Source organism: Genypterus blacodes, unplaced genomic scaffold (assembly GCF_046128005.1).
Source record: "Genypterus blacodes isolate CSIRO-AG114 ecotype Tasmania unplaced genomic scaffold, CSIRO-AGI_Gbla_v1 ptg000026l_1, whole genome shotgun sequence".
Taxonomy (NCBI): domain Eukaryota; kingdom Metazoa; phylum Chordata; class Actinopteri; order Ophidiiformes; family Ophidiidae; genus Genypterus; species Genypterus blacodes.
Genome location: NW_027466839.1, coordinates 999,605 through 1,019,278, shown reverse-complemented (window position 1 = coordinate 1,019,278; position 19,674 = coordinate 999,605). Strand labels below are relative to the sequence as shown.

General features: G+C 42.0%; 1 protein-coding gene across 1 annotated transcript; it reads left to right on the top strand.

Annotated features, from left to right (window-relative positions):
* The first annotated feature begins 7,156 nt into the window (after positions 1-7,156).
* LOC142992964 (G-protein coupled receptor 26-like) lies at positions 7,157-10,781 on the top strand. Its single transcript, XM_076143532.1, has 3 exons — positions 7,157-7,824; positions 8,663-8,776; positions 10,553-10,781. Exons 1-3 carry the CDS (start codon positions 7,157-7,159, stop codon positions 10,779-10,781), a joined length of 1,011 nt encoding a protein of 336 aa, XP_075999647.1.
* The last annotated feature ends 8,893 nt before the right edge of the window (positions 10,782-19,674 follow it).

Sequence of the window (19,674 nt, the reverse complement as noted above, 5' to 3'; positions counted from 1 at the left end):
GCTGTTTTAGATTTGTTTACCCCACAAAACAAGTATACATGCTCAATTATCATCAATTACAAAGACCTGAAATTCTGAGCTATACTCATTAGACCAGCTCCTCCATAATAGCTTAAATTCAAATAATAATATTTCAGATTGATTCTTAAATACAACTTATTTGTAACCTCTCCATGTTTCAGAATCCAGGGGGGAAGTCTGACCCCTTACATGCCGCAAGGGGGCACCATTGGACAAATACTGAAGGTAATTAATGTTTCTGTAGTACTGTGATCCTCCACTAGATGGCACATTTGCATAAACTTCTGACTGCAGATGTGTCCCAGTGAACAGGAAGCTGAGATGCCTCTGTTATATAAACCACCCAGCTGGACAAACAGGACAGTTGAAGCTTTGAACTTTCACGACATATCAAACAGATTTCTGCTCTCACTGACAGCAGTAACTTAGTTAATTTACTTAAGTTCCAAAAGTAAAGCTGTTGTATGTAAAGCGTTTCATGTCTCTTTTGAAAACTTTGCAATAGAAAGAAAAAATGCCTTTATTAGTCTCAAGCTTGAGAAATTCCCCTTTCAAACACATGCTTGCTCAACTACATTGCTCACTACATGTTCTACACAAATGCTAAACACACATTCGAAGGTTTGCGCCCCCCCTCCTACACACATGCACCAGAGGGGGCATCGCAAGCAACCAGCAGCCGGCGCCAGTGAAGCAGGTTGGGGTTCGGTCCTTGCTCAACGGCACCTTGACAGTGACCTGGAGGCAAACTGGCAACTCTAATACACACTTCTTTGGCCAACAGGGGATTCAAACTGCATGTAATGGAATGATTGAGCACATTTTACTTGCTGCTTTAACTATTTTTTTTGACTGAAGTTGTACTTGTGAAGGGCCTCTTTGTTGTGATATAAAAGAAACTGACCCCTGAGTATGTTTTGCCAAGATAAAATGACCTTAATGATGCTTTGTTACTGCCTGGGAGCTGCTGATGTTAAGAGAGGACACCAGAGGTTAATTGCTGTCTCTTTGTAAACCAGAGACCAAAAACATGCAAACAGGAGGAAACAAACTATCCTCTCATATTCATGTAATCACTCTCATAAGAAATAAAAGCCAAAATCTGCTCTTGCTCTTCTCTCCTCGTTGATTTGTATTTGTACCGATAACACAGAAGAGGAATTATGCATTAGCGTGTCTAATTAAAATTTCTCTTGTAGGTGAATGGAACACTGATGACATTTTTGCAGATGAATTAAATCATTTTTAAATCAAATTAGGATGAAAATGAATCCTTGCGCCGAATTAGATCAGTGAATGGGAAAATTGACTTTTTAAAACAACGTGACGGGTGGAAAAAGAAGGGAAAGACACCGGGCACAGAACAGCGAAAACACGTAGATACAGGATGGAAAAACAACTCTGTAACGTCTCTGTGTGAAAGTTCATCTCCGTCATCTCAGATTGTAAAAATGTCAAGGGAGGTTGAGTGAGATTACCGGACTGAATTATTTAGATAGAAGATTACCAAACTGGTGTTGGGGGACCAGCTGGTATTTACCCCCCTAACCAGGCAGCAAAGGCCATGACTGAGGCAGGCCGGCCCACTGTGGGAAGGCTGACGAACTGTAGTTGAGGATAACGAAGCAGCAACAGCAAGACAAGTGGCGTTTCCTCAGAGTGGGTTTGTCCACTTTGATAAGATGTGGACATTCTGATCCTCAAAGCTGTTGATCACTTTCCTCTTTCTCTGATACTCACGCACTGCTATGACATCACAGCATTAGGCGAGGCGTGTGTGTGTGTATTATCTCGTGGCGGTTAGATTTGCCCTTGTCCGTGTTTTTATTGTCGCGTGTGTGTGCTCGTGCACATTGATTTATTAGCCGGGTGACTTTACTGTACGGCTACGCTCTCGTGTCTCATCGCTGCGTTTTCCTTGCGTTCCCCACAATGCACTGGGAACATCTGTCTAATGCGTGTCATGAGGCCTGAGGGTGAATATCCCAAGAAGAATCAATTTTCTGGAGCGAGCTAAAGCTTGGCAATGTAAGATCCTTGGTTTTTAACATAAAAGTGTAAAAAGCGGCAAATTAGGATCAAAACAAAAAAGTGCAATATGTCTGCTTGGAGTTTTCAGATAAGATGAACTCAAAAATATGATCAACATGAGGTTGTTTCCTTACTTCCTCACGAACAGATTGAACCGAACCGATGTCAGGGAGGAAGATGTGAAGTGCGACACAGCTTGGGGCGTAGAAATCAATTCAAGATAAGGTCAAGTGCCGCAGAAACAACAGCTTGTACATTTCACTACAACAGAAATCTCTTCATCCGGAAAAGAAGAGACAAAAAATCCAATCCTCGCCGAATGTTAATCTCCACGTTATTGATTCACATAATCAAAAACGTCATGGTAACACCCGGTGCTTTGCTCTATCTAATACCAAGATCAATACATCACAGATAGTGTTTGCTTTCCGCTGTTTGATGTAGCGCAGACTTCAAAGACGCTGCTTGATAATGACACTGTGAACTCATCTGTGAAATAAAGAGATGAAAGACAGACGGGTGCATGTTTAAGTCGCCGTATGACCTCAGATGTCACAGTGAAGCCGCACGTAGGCAAACTGATGAACATCTCACCGCCACCTGAGACAAATCCGCCACTTGTGCTTTTATTTTCTGCAGGGTTCGACAACTTTTGCGTAGTTATGCAACACACTTGCTAGCGACCCTGCGCTGTGTAACGCTCGTAGACATAGAGGCGTGAAATGAATAAGTAAAAGGATGAAAGGAAAGAAATATAAGACTGAATAAAGCAGGATGACAACTCGTAAGAATCCTAAATCAGAGGAGCTTAAAAATTGGAAACGAGGACGAGTTAGATGATAAATAAAGATGTCCAACTTTACACAGGGATCGTAAAATAAAAGGGCAAAAAGTTGCAAGAAACTAGAAATTAAGGTCTAGAGCTTCAGCAGTACATGCAGTAAACTTCTATTTGCAAATAAATACAGGTCATTAAAGATGATGGACAGCAAATATTTACTGAAAACAAATCAGCGTAAACACTAATTAGAGTTTAGTGCTTCACGATCTGAATATGAATAAAGTAAACAAGCAATATGTCTGCAAATAAAATCACTTTGTGTGACATTTACAGTGTAGCAGTTGGGACGCCGGAGGGGCTTTCAGCTTGTTGTCACCACGCCAACAACCATCATGGATCCGTAATGAAAATAAGCTTGTACGGCGTAAAGTCCAGCGGCTCTATTAACAAGGTGCTTGATTGTGAAGCCAGGCGCTGTGCTGGGACTCCTCTACCTTCACCTGGCTAATGTGAACAGACGGTGGGGGAGGCCTTCAGATTGTTCTCACACTGAATCTCGGGGGCGGATGACTGCAGATGGAGGACGTGAGGGTCTGTTATCACTCGAGTGTTTGTCGTATTCACATGTAAGTACGTGTGACCTTCACAGCGTATGATATCATCTTGACACGGCGAATTAAAGGCGGCGTCCGCAATTCAAATACGGGAATTGGAGAACGTGTCGAGATTTTGCTCGTAGATGATGATGAGGAGGATTCTTAATGAGTTGTTCGGCGTGTGACTGAATCCTTAAAGTCTGATTTCACAGGGTTAAGGGCTCCACTCACATTGACTGACATGTGACTTCACCTGGACTCGACTCTTTTGCAAGCTTCCACAAAGTAAATAACATATTTTATGAATCCAAATTCCAAAAAGCATCCACTTGGACTTGACTCAGAACACTTGTATTGTTCATAGATTGTGATAGTGCCTGAATCAGGTCGCCCGCATGTTTATCAGGTCACTTTTCTACCAGACTGACCCCCAAAACGTCGCTGCAGAAAGCCTCAAATCTCCGCTTTTAGCTATGATGAAAATATAATTGACAACTCTGTATTCCAAAGGTGAGACAGGAGGAGCATCCATCTGAGCGGAATATTTACTCCGGCCCTGCCACATCCAAAAAACAAGTGAAGTGTGGAATTGGAACTGGCAGCAAATTCTAACTCCCACTGTCAGAGATGAGGAAGGAAGGAAGGAAGGAGGGAGGAGAGGAGGAGGAGAGAAGGAGGAGCGCTGCAGGCTGCGTCTCCTCCCGCCCTCCTTTAAGTTATCTCTCAAGTCTTATGACAGGAGGTATTATCTTCAAAGTGGAGATCTAAACTCTCTCTGTTCTCAAATGGCAAAATTCCTGATTTTTAGATGATGCAAACCCTCATATGTGAATAAAGATGATGATCGGTAGTGATGGCGGTTAAAGGATCCGGAAAGAAATTTGATCTTTAGTGGCGAAAATCCACAAAATACTTCTTTGCTTTGTTCTCCACTTTGTACTTTCATGCAAATCTCATATCATCCACCCATAATCATTAATATTTACCTATTTCTAATGTATATACTTCCATCTATCCAATATTTCAGTCACTCAGATGCTTCCTTACGTGTATTCAAGTATTTTTCCCATTGTAGTATTGTTACTTTTACTCATCCACTAACTATGACAGGCATCAAAGGAGCTGCTGTCCTCTATCCATCCAATTTGATTTCACTTGAAGTCAAAGTGTGTGTGTGTGTGTGTGTTCGTGTCTAACCGGGGCCTCATTTACATGGACGTGCATGGACATCAAGGCTCTGTCAGCTGGACCCCTGCGATCCAAACAGCTTACATATTTATCAGCGCACATCTGCCTGTTGTGACACGAGCCACAATGGAGTGTTTTATTTATGGATCTTTTCTGACTGCTTACATTGTTCAAGCCTGTCACTAAACAGGTCTATTTAAGGGTTAATCATTAGCTGCTCATGCACATTACACACTCCTCCCAAACTTCAATCCGGACAAAGCTGTATTTTTAGAATCAGGCCTCAATTACTGTGACGCTATTGTCCAAGAGATTGCATGCAATTGTGCAGAAGAATAATGAACGTGACGCCTCCAACAAGGGCTAGCTTAGGGGGTTCCCCCGGATATCTAACAGCATGAATGGCGTCGGATCAACTGGTGGCTCTGTGCCGATCGATACGCCTCTGATGTGACAGCACCCGGAGAGCTGCGAGGGGCGCTTATGGAAGCTCGTGTGTGTATGTGTGTGTGTACGTACCGCCTCTCTCCAAAGGCTGTTTGTCTTCTCATGTGAAAGTCTAATGCAGGAACGCATCCATCATCTTCCGACCCTGTCACAGAGCTTCCTCAGGGCCAAACTATAGAGCTGCATTTCAGCCTGGCAGAGATGCTCGTCCTTGTCCTGCAGCTGCCTCTTTTGCATTCATAAGGAGTTTGCACTACAGTACGTTTACTCACGTACAGATACGCTACTTCAGATTTACTGTTTAGTGTCAGATGGACGTATTGCACTTTTTAAACACATCTGCCAACCACAGTTATTACCTATTTTGCATATAAAGACATTATATTGAACATGACGTGAGCTACAACCTTAAATGTTAAAATTGTATTGTACTGAAGTGGAGAATTTAACCCTTCAAAATCCCCCCAAAATGCCTCATACACCATTTCTACCCTGCAGGGGAAAATCATGTATCTCCTTCTGTGGCTCTTCATTGTTTTTTGCAGAATTTACTCTGTTTGACGACAATCTTCTTGAAATTCAATGCACAAAATGATGAAAAACCACGAATCCTGCAACTTGGGAGGATTCCATTCTTCATATTTCACGATATGTGTTGAAAAATGTGTAATTGTAAAGGAGCGTCATTAAAGATCTGAGAACTTCTTCCATCACGTCTCTGCTCTTTCCTTCACAATGTCACATTCAAGCACCGCAGCTCACGTGCATGTGTGTTACAGCGATGATGACTCTTTCCACCCCCACACATTCTCCCTCCTTCTCCCTTCAACAAGAACCACCACCACCGCCGCCACCGCCCTCGCCCTGCTCCATCGCCTTCCCGCTCCTCTGCAGCTCACGTGCAGCGGTGGCACCACACTCCGCCGCTTTACTAGAGGATGACGAGAGACAGATCCCCCCCCCGCCCCCTACACCCTTGATGTCCGGAGGGACAAAGTGCGGGGGCGTCAGCTGTCACAAGGAACTGAAGATGCTTGCTGCCCTACCAGCTGATGAAGCATAAGGCATAACTGAGACATTTCACTGATGCGTTATGGGTAAAAGCTTGGAGCAGAATGTCCAAGGAAAACAAGTACAACTGGCCTCCACATTGGCTTTGATCATTCAGCTTGATCCCATTGTAATGATTACATCCATATTAATCAATATTTAGAGGTTTAACCCACAAGGAATAATGGCTGAACTCATGGTGTTGGTTTTCCCTGCACATCTACTGAGTATAGTTGATGGATAGATACATTTAAAGTGTTTCTGCTGGGAAAATAACCAAGCAACAAACATTTTCATTGAATGTTTGGCAAGATATAAAGCCATAACAGCATAATATGTGATAATATGTTAAAATGTATGTTTTGATTTGCAAGCTATAGTTGTCAAAACCCAGGTAAAGCTCTTTTAAGGTTTAATTGCAAATGAGTCTCGCTTATGTTGTGTATAAGGCTTGATTTAGTTCAGATGTACCATTTTCTTCCTGTAAAGCTCTGGCACAGGTCTGCTAAATTTGGATGGTGTGGGAGGGAAACTCTCTGGAGATCAGCAAAAAAAATAAAAATGTATTTCCCCTCTAAATCACTTGAAAAGCGAAATAGGCTCTTAACTCCTTTTAATTAGCCTTTTTGACTCTTTCTCCGAGGAGGATGAGGAGAGGTGAAGTAGCCCACACGCCGCTCTGTGCGTGCGGAGGGGCGATGCTTTCAGAGCGCATCACAGGACGACACATCCACTGCAAGACGCAGAGCCTGAACGCAGCGCAGAGGTTTGTCTCCTGCACTTCACACGTTTCTTATCATGGCTGAATCCTTCTAAAACATATTTTTTTGCTGGATTGTGGCACAAAACAAGAGAAGGAGAAGGAGAAGGACGCATGGAGATGTAGTGGAGAGGACAGATTCTCCACAGTGGACACAGCTGGGGGATGCACGGACACGGATACGGGTGACAGCGAATAGAAACATGCCTCTTTGCAACTACAAAGCGAGACTGCAGGATATGAGCAGCAAAAGTGTGAAACAGTGAGTTTGTGGTCCACAGGATGGACACTGCGGAGGTGATTCTGTCTGTGTTGGTTGTTGTGATCATTATTGTGTCGTTGCTGTCCAACGTCCTGGTGCTGATCTGCTTTCTCTACAACCCGGAGATCCGCAAGCAGGTCCCGGGTCTGTTCACCCTCAACCTCACCTTCTGCAACTTGTTGCTGACTGTGTCCAACATGCCGCTCACTTTGGTGGGACTCGTCAGTAAGGGTCAACCCGGAGGCGACGGCTTCTGCCAGATAGTGGGCTTCTTGGAGACGTTCCTGTCCACCAACTCCATGCTGAGTATGGCAGCGCTGAGCATCGACAGGTGGATCGCCGTGGTGTTTCCCCTGAGGTATCACTCCAAAATGCGCCACAAAGATGCGGCTTTGGTGCTCGGATACACGTGGGCGCATTCCATGTCGTTCTCCACGGTGGCCACTTGCCTCTCCTGGATGGGATATCACAGACTTTACGCGTCCTGCACCCTGTCCAACCCGAAGGCGAGCAGTCGGACCCAGTTTGTGATCTTCACCGTCTTCTTCCACTCCTTCACCTTTCTTTTGTCTTTTATAGTGCTGTGCGTCACATACCTCAAAGTACTTAAAGTGGCGAGATTTCACTGTAGAAGGATCGATGTTATTACGATGCAAACTTTGGTGCTGCTGGTGGATATACACCCAAGGTGAGTTCAGGCACATGCTCTTCTACATCTGATCAAGCTGAGTGTTTATATAATTGTGCTCCAGTCGTAGGCTACTACTGATTTTATGACTTATTTGGGTTTATATAATATTTCATGTAATACAAATTAAACAATACAAAGAGACTTGCACCAGAAATCTTATTGTATAAAGCGTACAAAGCACATCCCTGTATAATCAAAACAAACATTAATGTGAGCAGAGAGGTGTTAACATGCATAATAAAGACACACACACACATTGGCTCTGCTCAGTCTCCAGTGCAGCAAAGGATCCTGAACCGTCACTGCAGTGACATTTGAACTGAGCCCCAAAGAATCCCAAAGGAGGCAAAAATCTGGCTCTGTTGTGTCATCTGAGTTGCTTTCATTTTGCTGCGCGTGTGTGTGTGTGTCAGAGTGTGTGTGTGTGTGTGTTTACTTGAACTTTGTAGCCATCTGTTAAGATAGGATTCACGGTCATAAATCATACTGATCTTAATCATGTTTTTAATAATATTCCGGACTCCTCATGATGCGACTATGTGTGGGTAAATTATTAGAAACATCTTTAATTGCAGGTTTAAATCAACACTAATAAATCAGCCTGAACAAAAGGGTAGGTTTTATTGCAGGGCTATATTAGTATGCACCGGATGTACCTAATAAAGTGGCCACTCAGCATATACTTTATACAAAACGACAAACAAACAGTAAACATCAGTTGACCTACTTAAAGCTGTTTTTTAAGCAGATTTCTCAGAGACGTTTTGCGTTTCTTCCCAAATGTGTCTGACTTGAGTGCAGAGCTGCTGAACTCTGTGTTTTTGTTCTCTGTCAGTGTGCGCCAACGTTGTCTGGAGGAGCAGAAGAGGAGACGCCAAAGAGCGACGAGGAAGATCAGCACCTTCATCGGCACTTTCATGCTCTGCTTTGCTCCGTACGTGATCACAAGGTGAGCGCAGGAGAGCCCCATGGGAGGGGGGAAAGTGGGAAGGGGGGAAGAGTGGGGGACCACGTTGGCACACTGCGGCATACAGCGTTTCTTAACTGCTGGTGTATCCCCAAACTCCCACCCACCCACACCCACACCCACCCACACGCACACACATACATCACCACCACTGCCCCCATCCTCCCACCTCCCTCTGCTTGCTCCACATCCTTCAGAGCTGGAAGATGAGATTGGCTGACCTTGTGATAAGTAATATGCCTCAGCTCGGGTGCCGCTGCTGCTGCTGCTGCATTCGCACTTTCCCCCCCCTTCAAGTTCGTTGGGTGCACCTCACTTAGGTGGAATCCCTCCTTTAGCACCGGTCAGTCACATTGAAGCAATCTGGCATCTTTAAATACCAACAAACAAAACTTAAATTCTTGATATTGTGTGTGAACAACACAAGATTGTCTATTAAGTATTCATCCGTTCAACAATTATATCTGTTATTGTATGTAATCCCCCATTCCTATACTGGAAAATACAAAAAATAAAGAAATAAATATTGTTATCTGCTGTTAGATGTCGATAGATAGGAAATTCTTATTTACAATTGAGAATAGAATCTGAATTAAGTCATTTAAAATACAATGCAAGTGAAACAAAGTGAAAAGATAAAAAAAAAAGATACATTTTGACAGCAGCACTATTTATGTCAACTCCTCATTATGTAAATGGAAGCTTGCCCATTATATTGTGAATATATTACACTAAAAGCTCACCCGTTGCCTCTTTAATACCCATCTGTTATCAGGCTCATTGTGCATAATTGTATATAGTAAAAAGATCTACTACTTAGTGTGGTGAGAGGAGTTACTTAACCTGGCGTTCACTCTAGTGCAGTGGAGTGTGTGGGCAAATGCCAGTGATGGCTACAATGTAAGACCACTGTTAATGTGCTGACATGGCTTGATTGCAGACAGAGTAATCAGACAGAGTGCAAGAGTAGGAGGATCAGCATTTTGACATATTTTACATATTATTTTTATGGAAGTAGCGGTGCTAGTATAGCCAACACTCATCCTCACTTATGAAGGGAATTATTTATAGTGCAAATTCTGTATCTCTATGCTTAAGATGTGTTCAGGTATTACACACATACTGCAATAACAGGGCTATATTTCATGATGTTCATGATGTTTGTACATGCAATACAAAAACAAAACACATCAATACACAATCCACTTCTCTCCCCCAGAAGCCAAGTATGTTACACGTCGACAAGGACCAATCAAAATCTTTCAGTTCCAGTCAGGACCTGTGTGTTTGTCTTTCTAGGTACATTTCTACAGGCGACAATTTGGTAGAGTAACACACATACTTGTCTATACATAACATTATAATAATGAGGTTAAAGGGGGGAAAGAGCAGCCATATGTGTGCTTGAAATAATTAGGAAATAGTTTCTCGACATTTGTAATGGAAACAGGTTGTGGAAACATCTCAATTAACTGGCAGCGTATTCCAACCTTGTGCCTGCATTCCATCTTGTGGAATATAACAAGAAATAACTGAAGGAATATGTGTTACGGCTTTACACGGAAGTAAATTCTTCACATAACAGCGGGAAATAGGCGCGCAGAAGCCCCACAACCCCCCGAGTGTTATCGTAAAATGTGCTGCTATTTTTGCATAATGAGCTCAGGCCACGCTGGTCTTTCACAGCATGTTGATTTGCCCCTCCCTCCCTCTCTCTACTCTCTCATCCTCTTTCTCTCTCTCCCCGCCTGACTGTAGGATCGTGGAGTTATTTCCAGCGGTGCCTATCAACCCTCACTGGGGAATCGTCTCCAAGTGCTTAGCTTACAGCAAGGCCGCCTGTGACCCCTTTGTGTACTCTCTGCTCCGGCACCAGTACAAGAAGACGTGCACCGACATCATCAACCGGCTACTCAAGCGAAGCTCCTTGAACACATCTGGGCGCGGGAATGAGAACCACGGCAACAGCATCCCGACGGCAGAGTGACGGGAAAGAAAGCGGAGTGGAGTGATGGGATGCGCTCTGAGGAATGACCCTGCATGGCAACTGTCAGGAAAAGAAAAAAAAAAGGGAATTCGTAGCGGATGAGCACCGGTCGTTCGTGTCCAAGTCGGCTCGGGTTTGGCCTGACATGCCAACAAACAATCACTTCAGCTGAGGGTGAATCACAGCACAGCAGGACACACATCTGTGTGTGCATACTGAGCGCCCAAACAACACATCAGCGCAGTGAACTTGGTGGTGAGGACAATATCCAACGACAGATTACACATCCACCTGGAGAGACAGATGTGCTCACCCGAGAGCAGCAGCCAGTTTAGAGCTTCATTAGAACACGTACGTCTGTCTGACTTGGTTTGAAACATTGGTTTGTTCTGACGGAGCTTAAGTGTTGATCCGTTGGAGAAAAGCTTCAATTTATCAAGTTACTTAGTTTGTTATTGACTTCATTAAACAAGTTGGGAAACATTTGTAATAATCTCACCGAAGTGGCAGATGTTTTCACTTGTTCTCAGAGAAATAAGACTCAATAACAGAGAGAAATGACTTTGTTAGATGGAGATTCAGGAGTTCATATGTAGCACTGAAATCAAGCCTAACCGAAACTTGAAACAAACCCAGTTCAGCCCCCCCTAGTTGGAATCCCTGAGCTGTACCACTGCAGGCTTGGGCTTAACAAAAAACATCATGGAAATCTATACTATACGTCTCATTTGCATTGGAAACAGGATGGAGATTACTTTGCAGCGAAGGAAGAGAAACCTCTGATGCATATCTTGCTTTGTGTGTGTGTTTGTCTGGGTGTGTGTGTAATCCCAGTGCTCTTGCGTGTTTGGGGCTTTCAGCGTCCAGTTGAAGGACTTCCTAAGCAGCCGAGCAGAGTCTAAATGGATAAAATGGGCCTTCAGAAGCGGCTGGCTGCGCTGTCACGTCCGACGCAAGCCCCTCAGCTTGTTTAGTCAAGTGGAGCGTTATTAACTGTACTTGCCTGATTGTGTCTGTGCTCACACAGAGGAGAATCCCGCAGAGACGGCTTTGTGCTTTCTCACACTGTTGCGAGATGGACTGGAAAGGGAACTTGTTATCCTTCTTGTTGTTCTCCCTCATTTTAAAGTGTTATATAACAGGGAGTGTGTGTTTTGAGGGCATTGCCTATAGAAATGTATACAGTAAGACAAACACACATGTCCTGAACTTCCCTGAGAGCTTCATTTTCAATCGGTCCTTTATTTCCTTTCCATTTTTACATTAACATGCAACACATTTCACTTTATCTGCCTACACACCAAGTACCAGGCCGGTGATTAAGTGTTTGGCCAGAATCCATTTTTTAAGAAAGGGTGTTTGAAAATGTCCCGTTTTCACTCAGTGTGCATTGTTGTTGCAGCGTGGGAGTAGAAGTGGAGCAATGTGTTTCTTTTTCACATTAAAGCAAAAAGGTTTCAGAGCCTTAAATGAAAATAAGAACATGGGGAATCTGTGTACATCAGACACTTTAAAGGGGATTTTACATCCAATCTGCATTTTCCGGGTTTTTGCTGGAGTTATCACATCTGAACGAATAACTTTCACACAAAGTTTAATATTAATGGCTGCACCCTATGAATTTTAGATAGAAGCCCTTATGAGAAAAGAGGCGAGGCCGGGAGCAGAAATAATTGCTTGAGTCAGGGAGGTGAAACTAAGGAATCAGCCACAGCTAATGGCTCGAGCAAACCTCATAATTAAACTCTACGTTGAGGCAAAAGTAACTTCAATCTACTCTTGTCCAACTCCTGACCGAACCACAAAGAATCTCCACAACAAAGTGTGCAGTCATGCCAAGTAAACAACCGCATTTATCCCCAGTTTTTAAAAGTCGCAGTGGATAAAACAAAAGTACATGACAGAGCGGTGCAGGGAAACTTTGGGCCTTCACAGCTGTATCATATAATGGCCAATTAACTGTTATTGTGCTGCCTAAAGTGCTGCGCGGTGACACGTTCTCTTAAAGTGACAACACCCCAATTACCATACTGTGTGAAACCAGTCCAACCAAACACACACTACTAATGTTTTTCTGCAACGTTTCGCAGACTTGAGACAGAATATTCAGCTGCTTCTTCTTCTTCTTCTTTTGTTTTTTAGATTGTTTCGCTTCTAGGGCAGCTTCATTTTTAAGAGACGAAACCTCTAATCGGCTCAAAATGTCCTCCATTACAGTGAAAATACCTACAAACGTTTTTAAGGAATCAATCAGAAGTACTGTAGATACACGTGCTGTATATCTATGTATATTGGATTGGTTGTGAAGTGCAATAAAAGCCCATCAGCCCTCTTCATTGACACCGCCGCTTATATGTTGTATCTATTATACCGGTTATTTTTCTGTATCAGAAGAAAGGCATCTCTGCATCAGAGGGCTTTGGGCTGGGCTCCACTTGTTATAGAGCTGATCAAACTGTAGATAGAATAGATAGAATCTCTTATAGAAAGAAATTTAATGTATATACGTCTTTTGATTAGGTTTAAGTGGAACTTTAATGGGAATGCAAGATCATTCGCATACAGACATCATCATCAAATACAGACTTGGCCTTCTTTTTTAACCATTCAGGCATCGGTTTATTGGTGTGTTTCAGGTTCTTGTCTTGTTGCTTCGTCCCACTTTTCTCAGATAATGGACCATTACTTTGACAGGTTCCTTCCTGATTTGGGAGTGCTTGTTTCCCCACAGAGACTGTAATGTGTCCAGGCCCCGAGGCAGCAAAGCAGCCCCCCCAAAACCCATGATGCTCCCTCGTCTGTGCTTCATAAACCCATGTTTCCATCCAGGTTTTTGAATAGGATTCAATTATTAGACTGTGTTTCCATCAGCTACGTTCCAAGAGAATAAAGCTCAATATGACAAAACCCAGACTAAATATTTGTTGGAGTGCAGTAAGAGCAGACTCCTTTTTTCTGTCGTGAAACGCGGCCACAGACTCGCAACCCTTTTGTCGCCCGATGCCACATTGCAGCTGGGATATTGCGTCACTTTGTTTGCATTTACCACATTTCATCTTGCTCTTTCATTATGAACAATGCATCCCAGCGTACAAACTCTTTTTGTGCATTTTGACAAATGTATTGATTTCAATAAGAATAGCGGGATGGAGACATGAGAATAGTTGGCGTGATGTTTTGGTGTCGTGTTTAGTGGTATTTCCCCTTAAGAGCAGAAAAAGTACTATATTCCCTCCATGTGTCAAAAAATGTGTTTTATTCTAAGTTGATGAACACTCGGGTCTTTAGAGATGCATTTGTCGCTTTTTCCATCATTGTGCATTATACTTCCTAGGGTCCTCTCTAAAGTGCGTTAGTAAGGTCATGGTGCACATAAACAGATCCTTCTTTACCTACAATCCAGTCTCACTGATTGGACGCTTGATAATTACAATTAAATGAAACTCTGTCCACATTTGTTGAGTAGCTAATGCATTCACAGGGTTCACTTTATTTCTTGCCATTCAACAGTCCCACAATCATATATATCTGTGTAGAATCAACACCGTGCCGAAATCGACATTAACTTGATGCCCAGTTAGCCAGATATTAGTAGCTGTGAAATATTTATCAACAGAAGGTGAAATGCGTGTGTGAAGTGTTCATGTATAGAATATGTAGGATTATAAACACAGGGGAGATGTAGTTGTCTAATATGGTGAACACACCAAGACAACAATGCCTTAAAGTCTGTAACATACTGGTATATTTCTATGGAGCATGGCATATAGACTGAAAGTGATAGAATCAATAATTGCCTTATTAATTTCCATTAATAACAACAATACTGCTCCATGGTTCTTTCTGGCTGATGTTTTTTTGCACCGATGTCTTATTTTCTCATAAATGATAATTATCCTTAGTCATACATACATAGTTGGTTTAAACAGAAGCTAAATGTGGAACAATGTATGCGGACAGTTTTAGATCATTGGAAAAACACGTGACAAAGTATTTTTGTGTCTTTTGATATGTGTAATTTAGGACAACACTGTATTTGTTTGAATGTGCCGCTTCAAACGCAAATGAGTTGTAACTGTGGTTGATAGTTGACGATGAGTCGGGTGTACTATACCTCATTTTTATTATGTTACTGACTTGATTGCCTGAAGTGTTTGGGTAATATTATGTATTATGTAGCTCCTAATTTATGATGCTGCTGCTGCTAAACGTGGGTAGATGATGGTGATGATGACCTCCAAATATTATTTATATTATAATATAAATAAAGCCCAAAGTTTGGAGATCACTGAGGGTTGCTTTTGTGCTGTTTGTAATGGAGCGGTGAAATTGGTGACGCCTTGGGTTCCTTCTTCAAAAGGCAAGATTTCAGAATACGTTTAGTGAGAATCTCAGTGTTTTTTCACAACTATAGGAGTATTGATTCGAAATCCTAGTTTTTGGAAAATCATATATTGAATATCCCCCTGCAAAGTAAACGGACTTCCGTTTCCATGTGCATGTGACTCTTTTGAGCTCAGGGATTGGATGTTTCTTACATAAATGCTCCTTGGTGGTCATAGTTGTGCATCCAAATCCATGGAAGTGCTCTGATTACCAACTAAAACTATTTTTACATCTGGAACCCTACATCTGGAACCCTACACCAATAACGCCTCCTTCACACTTTATTTTACTAATGATGATGAAAGAGGAAGATGACTAGACTCACAAAGTTGACCTGGATTAGTGACCTGTAGATGTTATTAAAGTGGTCCAGTGCTAGAAGCCTGTTAGGCTTCAAACACTCATTATTAATTAAACGCTCAAAGTGGAAGCTGTTCACTTGTTGTGTTTTATCCTCAGTTTGACATTTATACACTGCCAAAAGAACAGGGATCCAGAAAGTCACAAAACTTTGTTTTAAGAATCATTAACGAACATTACCTGTTTTCAGTCAAGATTGTTGATTTTCAGCTCAATCCGACTCAGAAATGGCCTAAAATTACTTAAAATTCTCATGATTCTCAGATTAGAATGTTGTCATTATGAGAATTGAATGACTGATTGTTTTGCTGACAGCTTTGATGAGTAAAATCTGTGAAATTATCCTTTAATAACTAATGTTATGGTCAGAAGGTCTTGTTATAATGATAGTTATATGCTGACAGATTGGTTGTTGGCTTGTTTCTAGTGGTTTAGATGCGTGGTGGGATCATAAAGGAGCAGCCTGCATCTTTAATCTGTTTTGGGTGTCCTTAACAGACCGGAAAAACAGAAAACAAGCAGAGCGCTGTTACTGGAGCGACACGGGTTTGGAGTTTCACATCTTCCACCTCTACAAATATCTGTGCTAGACAGGGAGAGATTTTTCACACCCAGGGGTGTAGGTGGAAATGAAACAACATCAGTGTCTGACTAAGATGGCCTCAGCTGTGAATGACTGTGATTGTGACCACTGATTCGCACCTCAGGAGCTCCAGGTGGCACTGACCACAACACACAACTTCATCACGTACAGCGGCATGCTTTTGATGCTGCTAATGCTGATTTAACAGCCGGCCTGGAGCCAGCGGGTCAACCCTCCCTCTTGGGAGTGAAACAAACCTCAGCACAGATTGAAAGGTGAACAAAACAAAGGGAAGCGTGTTTGTGTCGTTTCGCATTGAGGACCCTGTGACAGAGCTCAAAGAGAAAAAGGAGTTCACTTTAGAGCACAGAAAACCCAAATCCCAAGGTGTTTGTCAAGGTCATGTTCTTTATATAAGTGCACTGAATGGAGTAAGTCCTAAAGTTATGACTCCGGCTTTAAATGATGAAGTTTAAGAGGTTACTGACCAGACAATGATCACCCCCCTCCACCCACTCACTGATAAACCGACAAACTTTTGATGACCTTGGTGGTGGTAATAAGAAATGATCCAAGAGAAGATAAACAGATTTTATGACAGGTGGTTGAAAGGCTTCTTAAAGGCCACAAAGAGAAAACAATGAATGTTGTTTATCCCATTTTTCCTGCAGTAAACCACAAAAATATCCAGATGGCTTTTTTTTTATTCCGCAAGTGCTGCTTTGTATCCCATGCAACCTCCAAATATCCCTGTGAATGTTTTTTTGCGGCTCATTGACGTTGCATTCCATTGAATTTGGTAGACAATTGTTGAAAAGGTCAAAAACTTCTTTTACACCAAAGACAGAAGAGATAGCAGGGTTATAACATATTGCTCAGGCAACTAAATCAAGAGAGATGGTCTTTCCTCTCTTCATTGACCTGGCTTTCGTCTTTGATGCTTTGCAGATCAGCTGAAGCCTGCTGACTCTCTAATCTGCTTTCGTGGTTCCAGAACGGCGAGGTTAAGAGCTGGTTTACCGAAGCGCCGTGGTTACTCGCTCCCGTGTTATCCGAGCAGCCACTGCTAAATCTTCAAAGGCTGGAGAGACTTCTGAGGACGCTCCGGCCTTTGAACCGCTGGCAGGGTCAGCTGGTGCCTGTGTCTTCCCACACATCTGCGTGGTATCACAGCTGCAGTGCCTGTATGCTGTACAGCCCCCAACCCACAGCGACCCACACACACCTCACTCTTCCGTCCATCTGGAAAACGTTTGAACCCTGATTCATCTCACACGTTCAGGCGGTCTCAGTATTTGCAGTGTTATCATATGTCATTATGTGTAACAAAACATTTAATAGACAATTTAAGGTTTGGATAACGTCCACACTTCTACAGAGAAAGAAACACATTTAAGTTCAATGCATTCTTCTTTGCAGTATTTTCCAAAACAGCAGGTGGCAGTAGAGAGGAAAACGCACTTGAGCTCTATTCGTGAGCAAAGCAGCACTGTGCCACACTCACTGAATAAGAAAATCCAAAGTGACAGCGGTGTCAAACCTAATCCACAGTTTAGGACGAGTGATTTAATTTAAAGTTAGTATTTTCCCCCAATTTACCTTATCTGACACAGTTTCAGCTGGTACTGGTTTTCCAAGCAGGTTGACAACACAATTCTACATCGTCATTATAGATGACATTGCATTATCCAAGCCAGTAGCCATGACGGTCATTTGCTATAATGTACTTTCTCTTAATGTGTGTTGGAAAGTGGAAAGAGGAAGACGTGGGAAAACACACCTGCATGTAGATTGAAAATGCTTGGAAGATTTCATGCTGCGTCGTTTTTGCCAATATTCCAATCAAGTAAATTTCCCTAAACAATTGAGAGCTCAGTACCTAATGTCACAATGATATGCTTCAATCACACAAAATGCTGTTGGTTACAATGAAATATTGGCAACACAGTTGAAAGTAAGTAGCAATATTTTGGGGCTATTTGACTCTAATGATGTCCTATTGAAGTAAAGACTAAACACTAGACTTGCAAGCCAGTATAAAGGGGTCCAAGCACCCTGGCGCGACTCATAGATCACAGCATGTTGTCATGGGGCCAGTAGTCAGGGAATGGTGTTTCAGGGGAACAGGATATTCTTTTGTTTCATGTTCTCACTGTGAACCAAATAGTTAAGTCTAACATAAACATTTGGTTTATAGGATCATAACTGTCCTAAGGAGAAAAGAGTCGTATTTTCCAAAATGGTTAGTTTGTTCAGAATAATTTGTCAAGCTTTATCGTTGGTTATATATCTTATTTAGATATATCAAATGCAACTTCAAAAAAACTTATTTTATGTTAAGCTTACACAATGTTTTGTGTACTTAGAATTTTCACTCAATACACACATTGTGTGCAATGAAGTGAAGTGAACAGATTTGTGCTCCAAAGACCTACTGATCAGATTAACGTATTCATTCTATGGCACAATGAACTATACTTCATTTATATGCCATACAACTTCAGAACTTGGCGGGTGCATGCTCACATTGAACTGTCATGGCCAACGTTGACAAGTATGACTGGAGGGTGAATGACCAAATCTGCTCCTCTCCTTATAGTTCATAATACACTCACATAGCTCATTATCTTACATATTTTATTTTTTTACCAGTTTTTCAACTTCAAAAGTTATCTGTGTTCTTGTGTTATTTTCACTTAAGAATAATTTGTGTTTAATGCAAACTGTATACTGTTCTATTATTCACTCATGATTGGTGGGAGTGTAAATGACGAACAATGAACAAGGTTACCACTTCCTGTGAGCTTTAATTTTTTTAGTTCCCCCTTTTATATTCATCTAGGTTATCTAAGTTTTGCTGTGCTAACTGTGAAACGCAGTGCTTGTATGTATATAAGTGGGTAAAATTGATGCAAGCACCAAAGGAGGTTACAACATTGCTTTGTAATATAAACTTGTATGAGTTGATAATTAAGAGCTTAGCTGGAATGGGAACAAGCTTTTACAGTGTTACAGGAATAAAAGGTGTTTAATGAAGAAAAGGTGTAAAAGGTGTAACTGAAGGGAAAGTGAATTTGTGTTCAAAGTAAGACGGCTGAACATTTTGAAGGCTTGACATTTTGTCCTTGTTTGCCTCAGAATATTTCTTGCAGCATCTTGACCGTTTCTCTCTTAATATTATGATTTTACTCTTAACAATTTGACTTATTTTGCTGTTCCAAAATATTAAGATTTTATTGTGTCATGTCCCGCCCAACTGCTTAAGTTGTGTTCTTATTTTACTTATTATTATATTAACATATTATTCATTCATTGTTCCTGTTTCATTGAATTTATTTCATTCCATTGTGCTCACCTCCAGATACTGCTGTGTGTTTGTCTAACTCACACTGATTGCTTTCACCTGTTCATGATTGGCCTCACCTGTTCCTCATCGGCCCTCGTTCTCCAGTGTATTTAGTCTGTGTGTTTCCGATGTTCAGGTTTTCATTTCGGTGCGGCAAGTTGAAGCTTCTGCTTCATGTTGTATACCTCAGACTGTTTCTCAGACCTTGATTTTGCCTT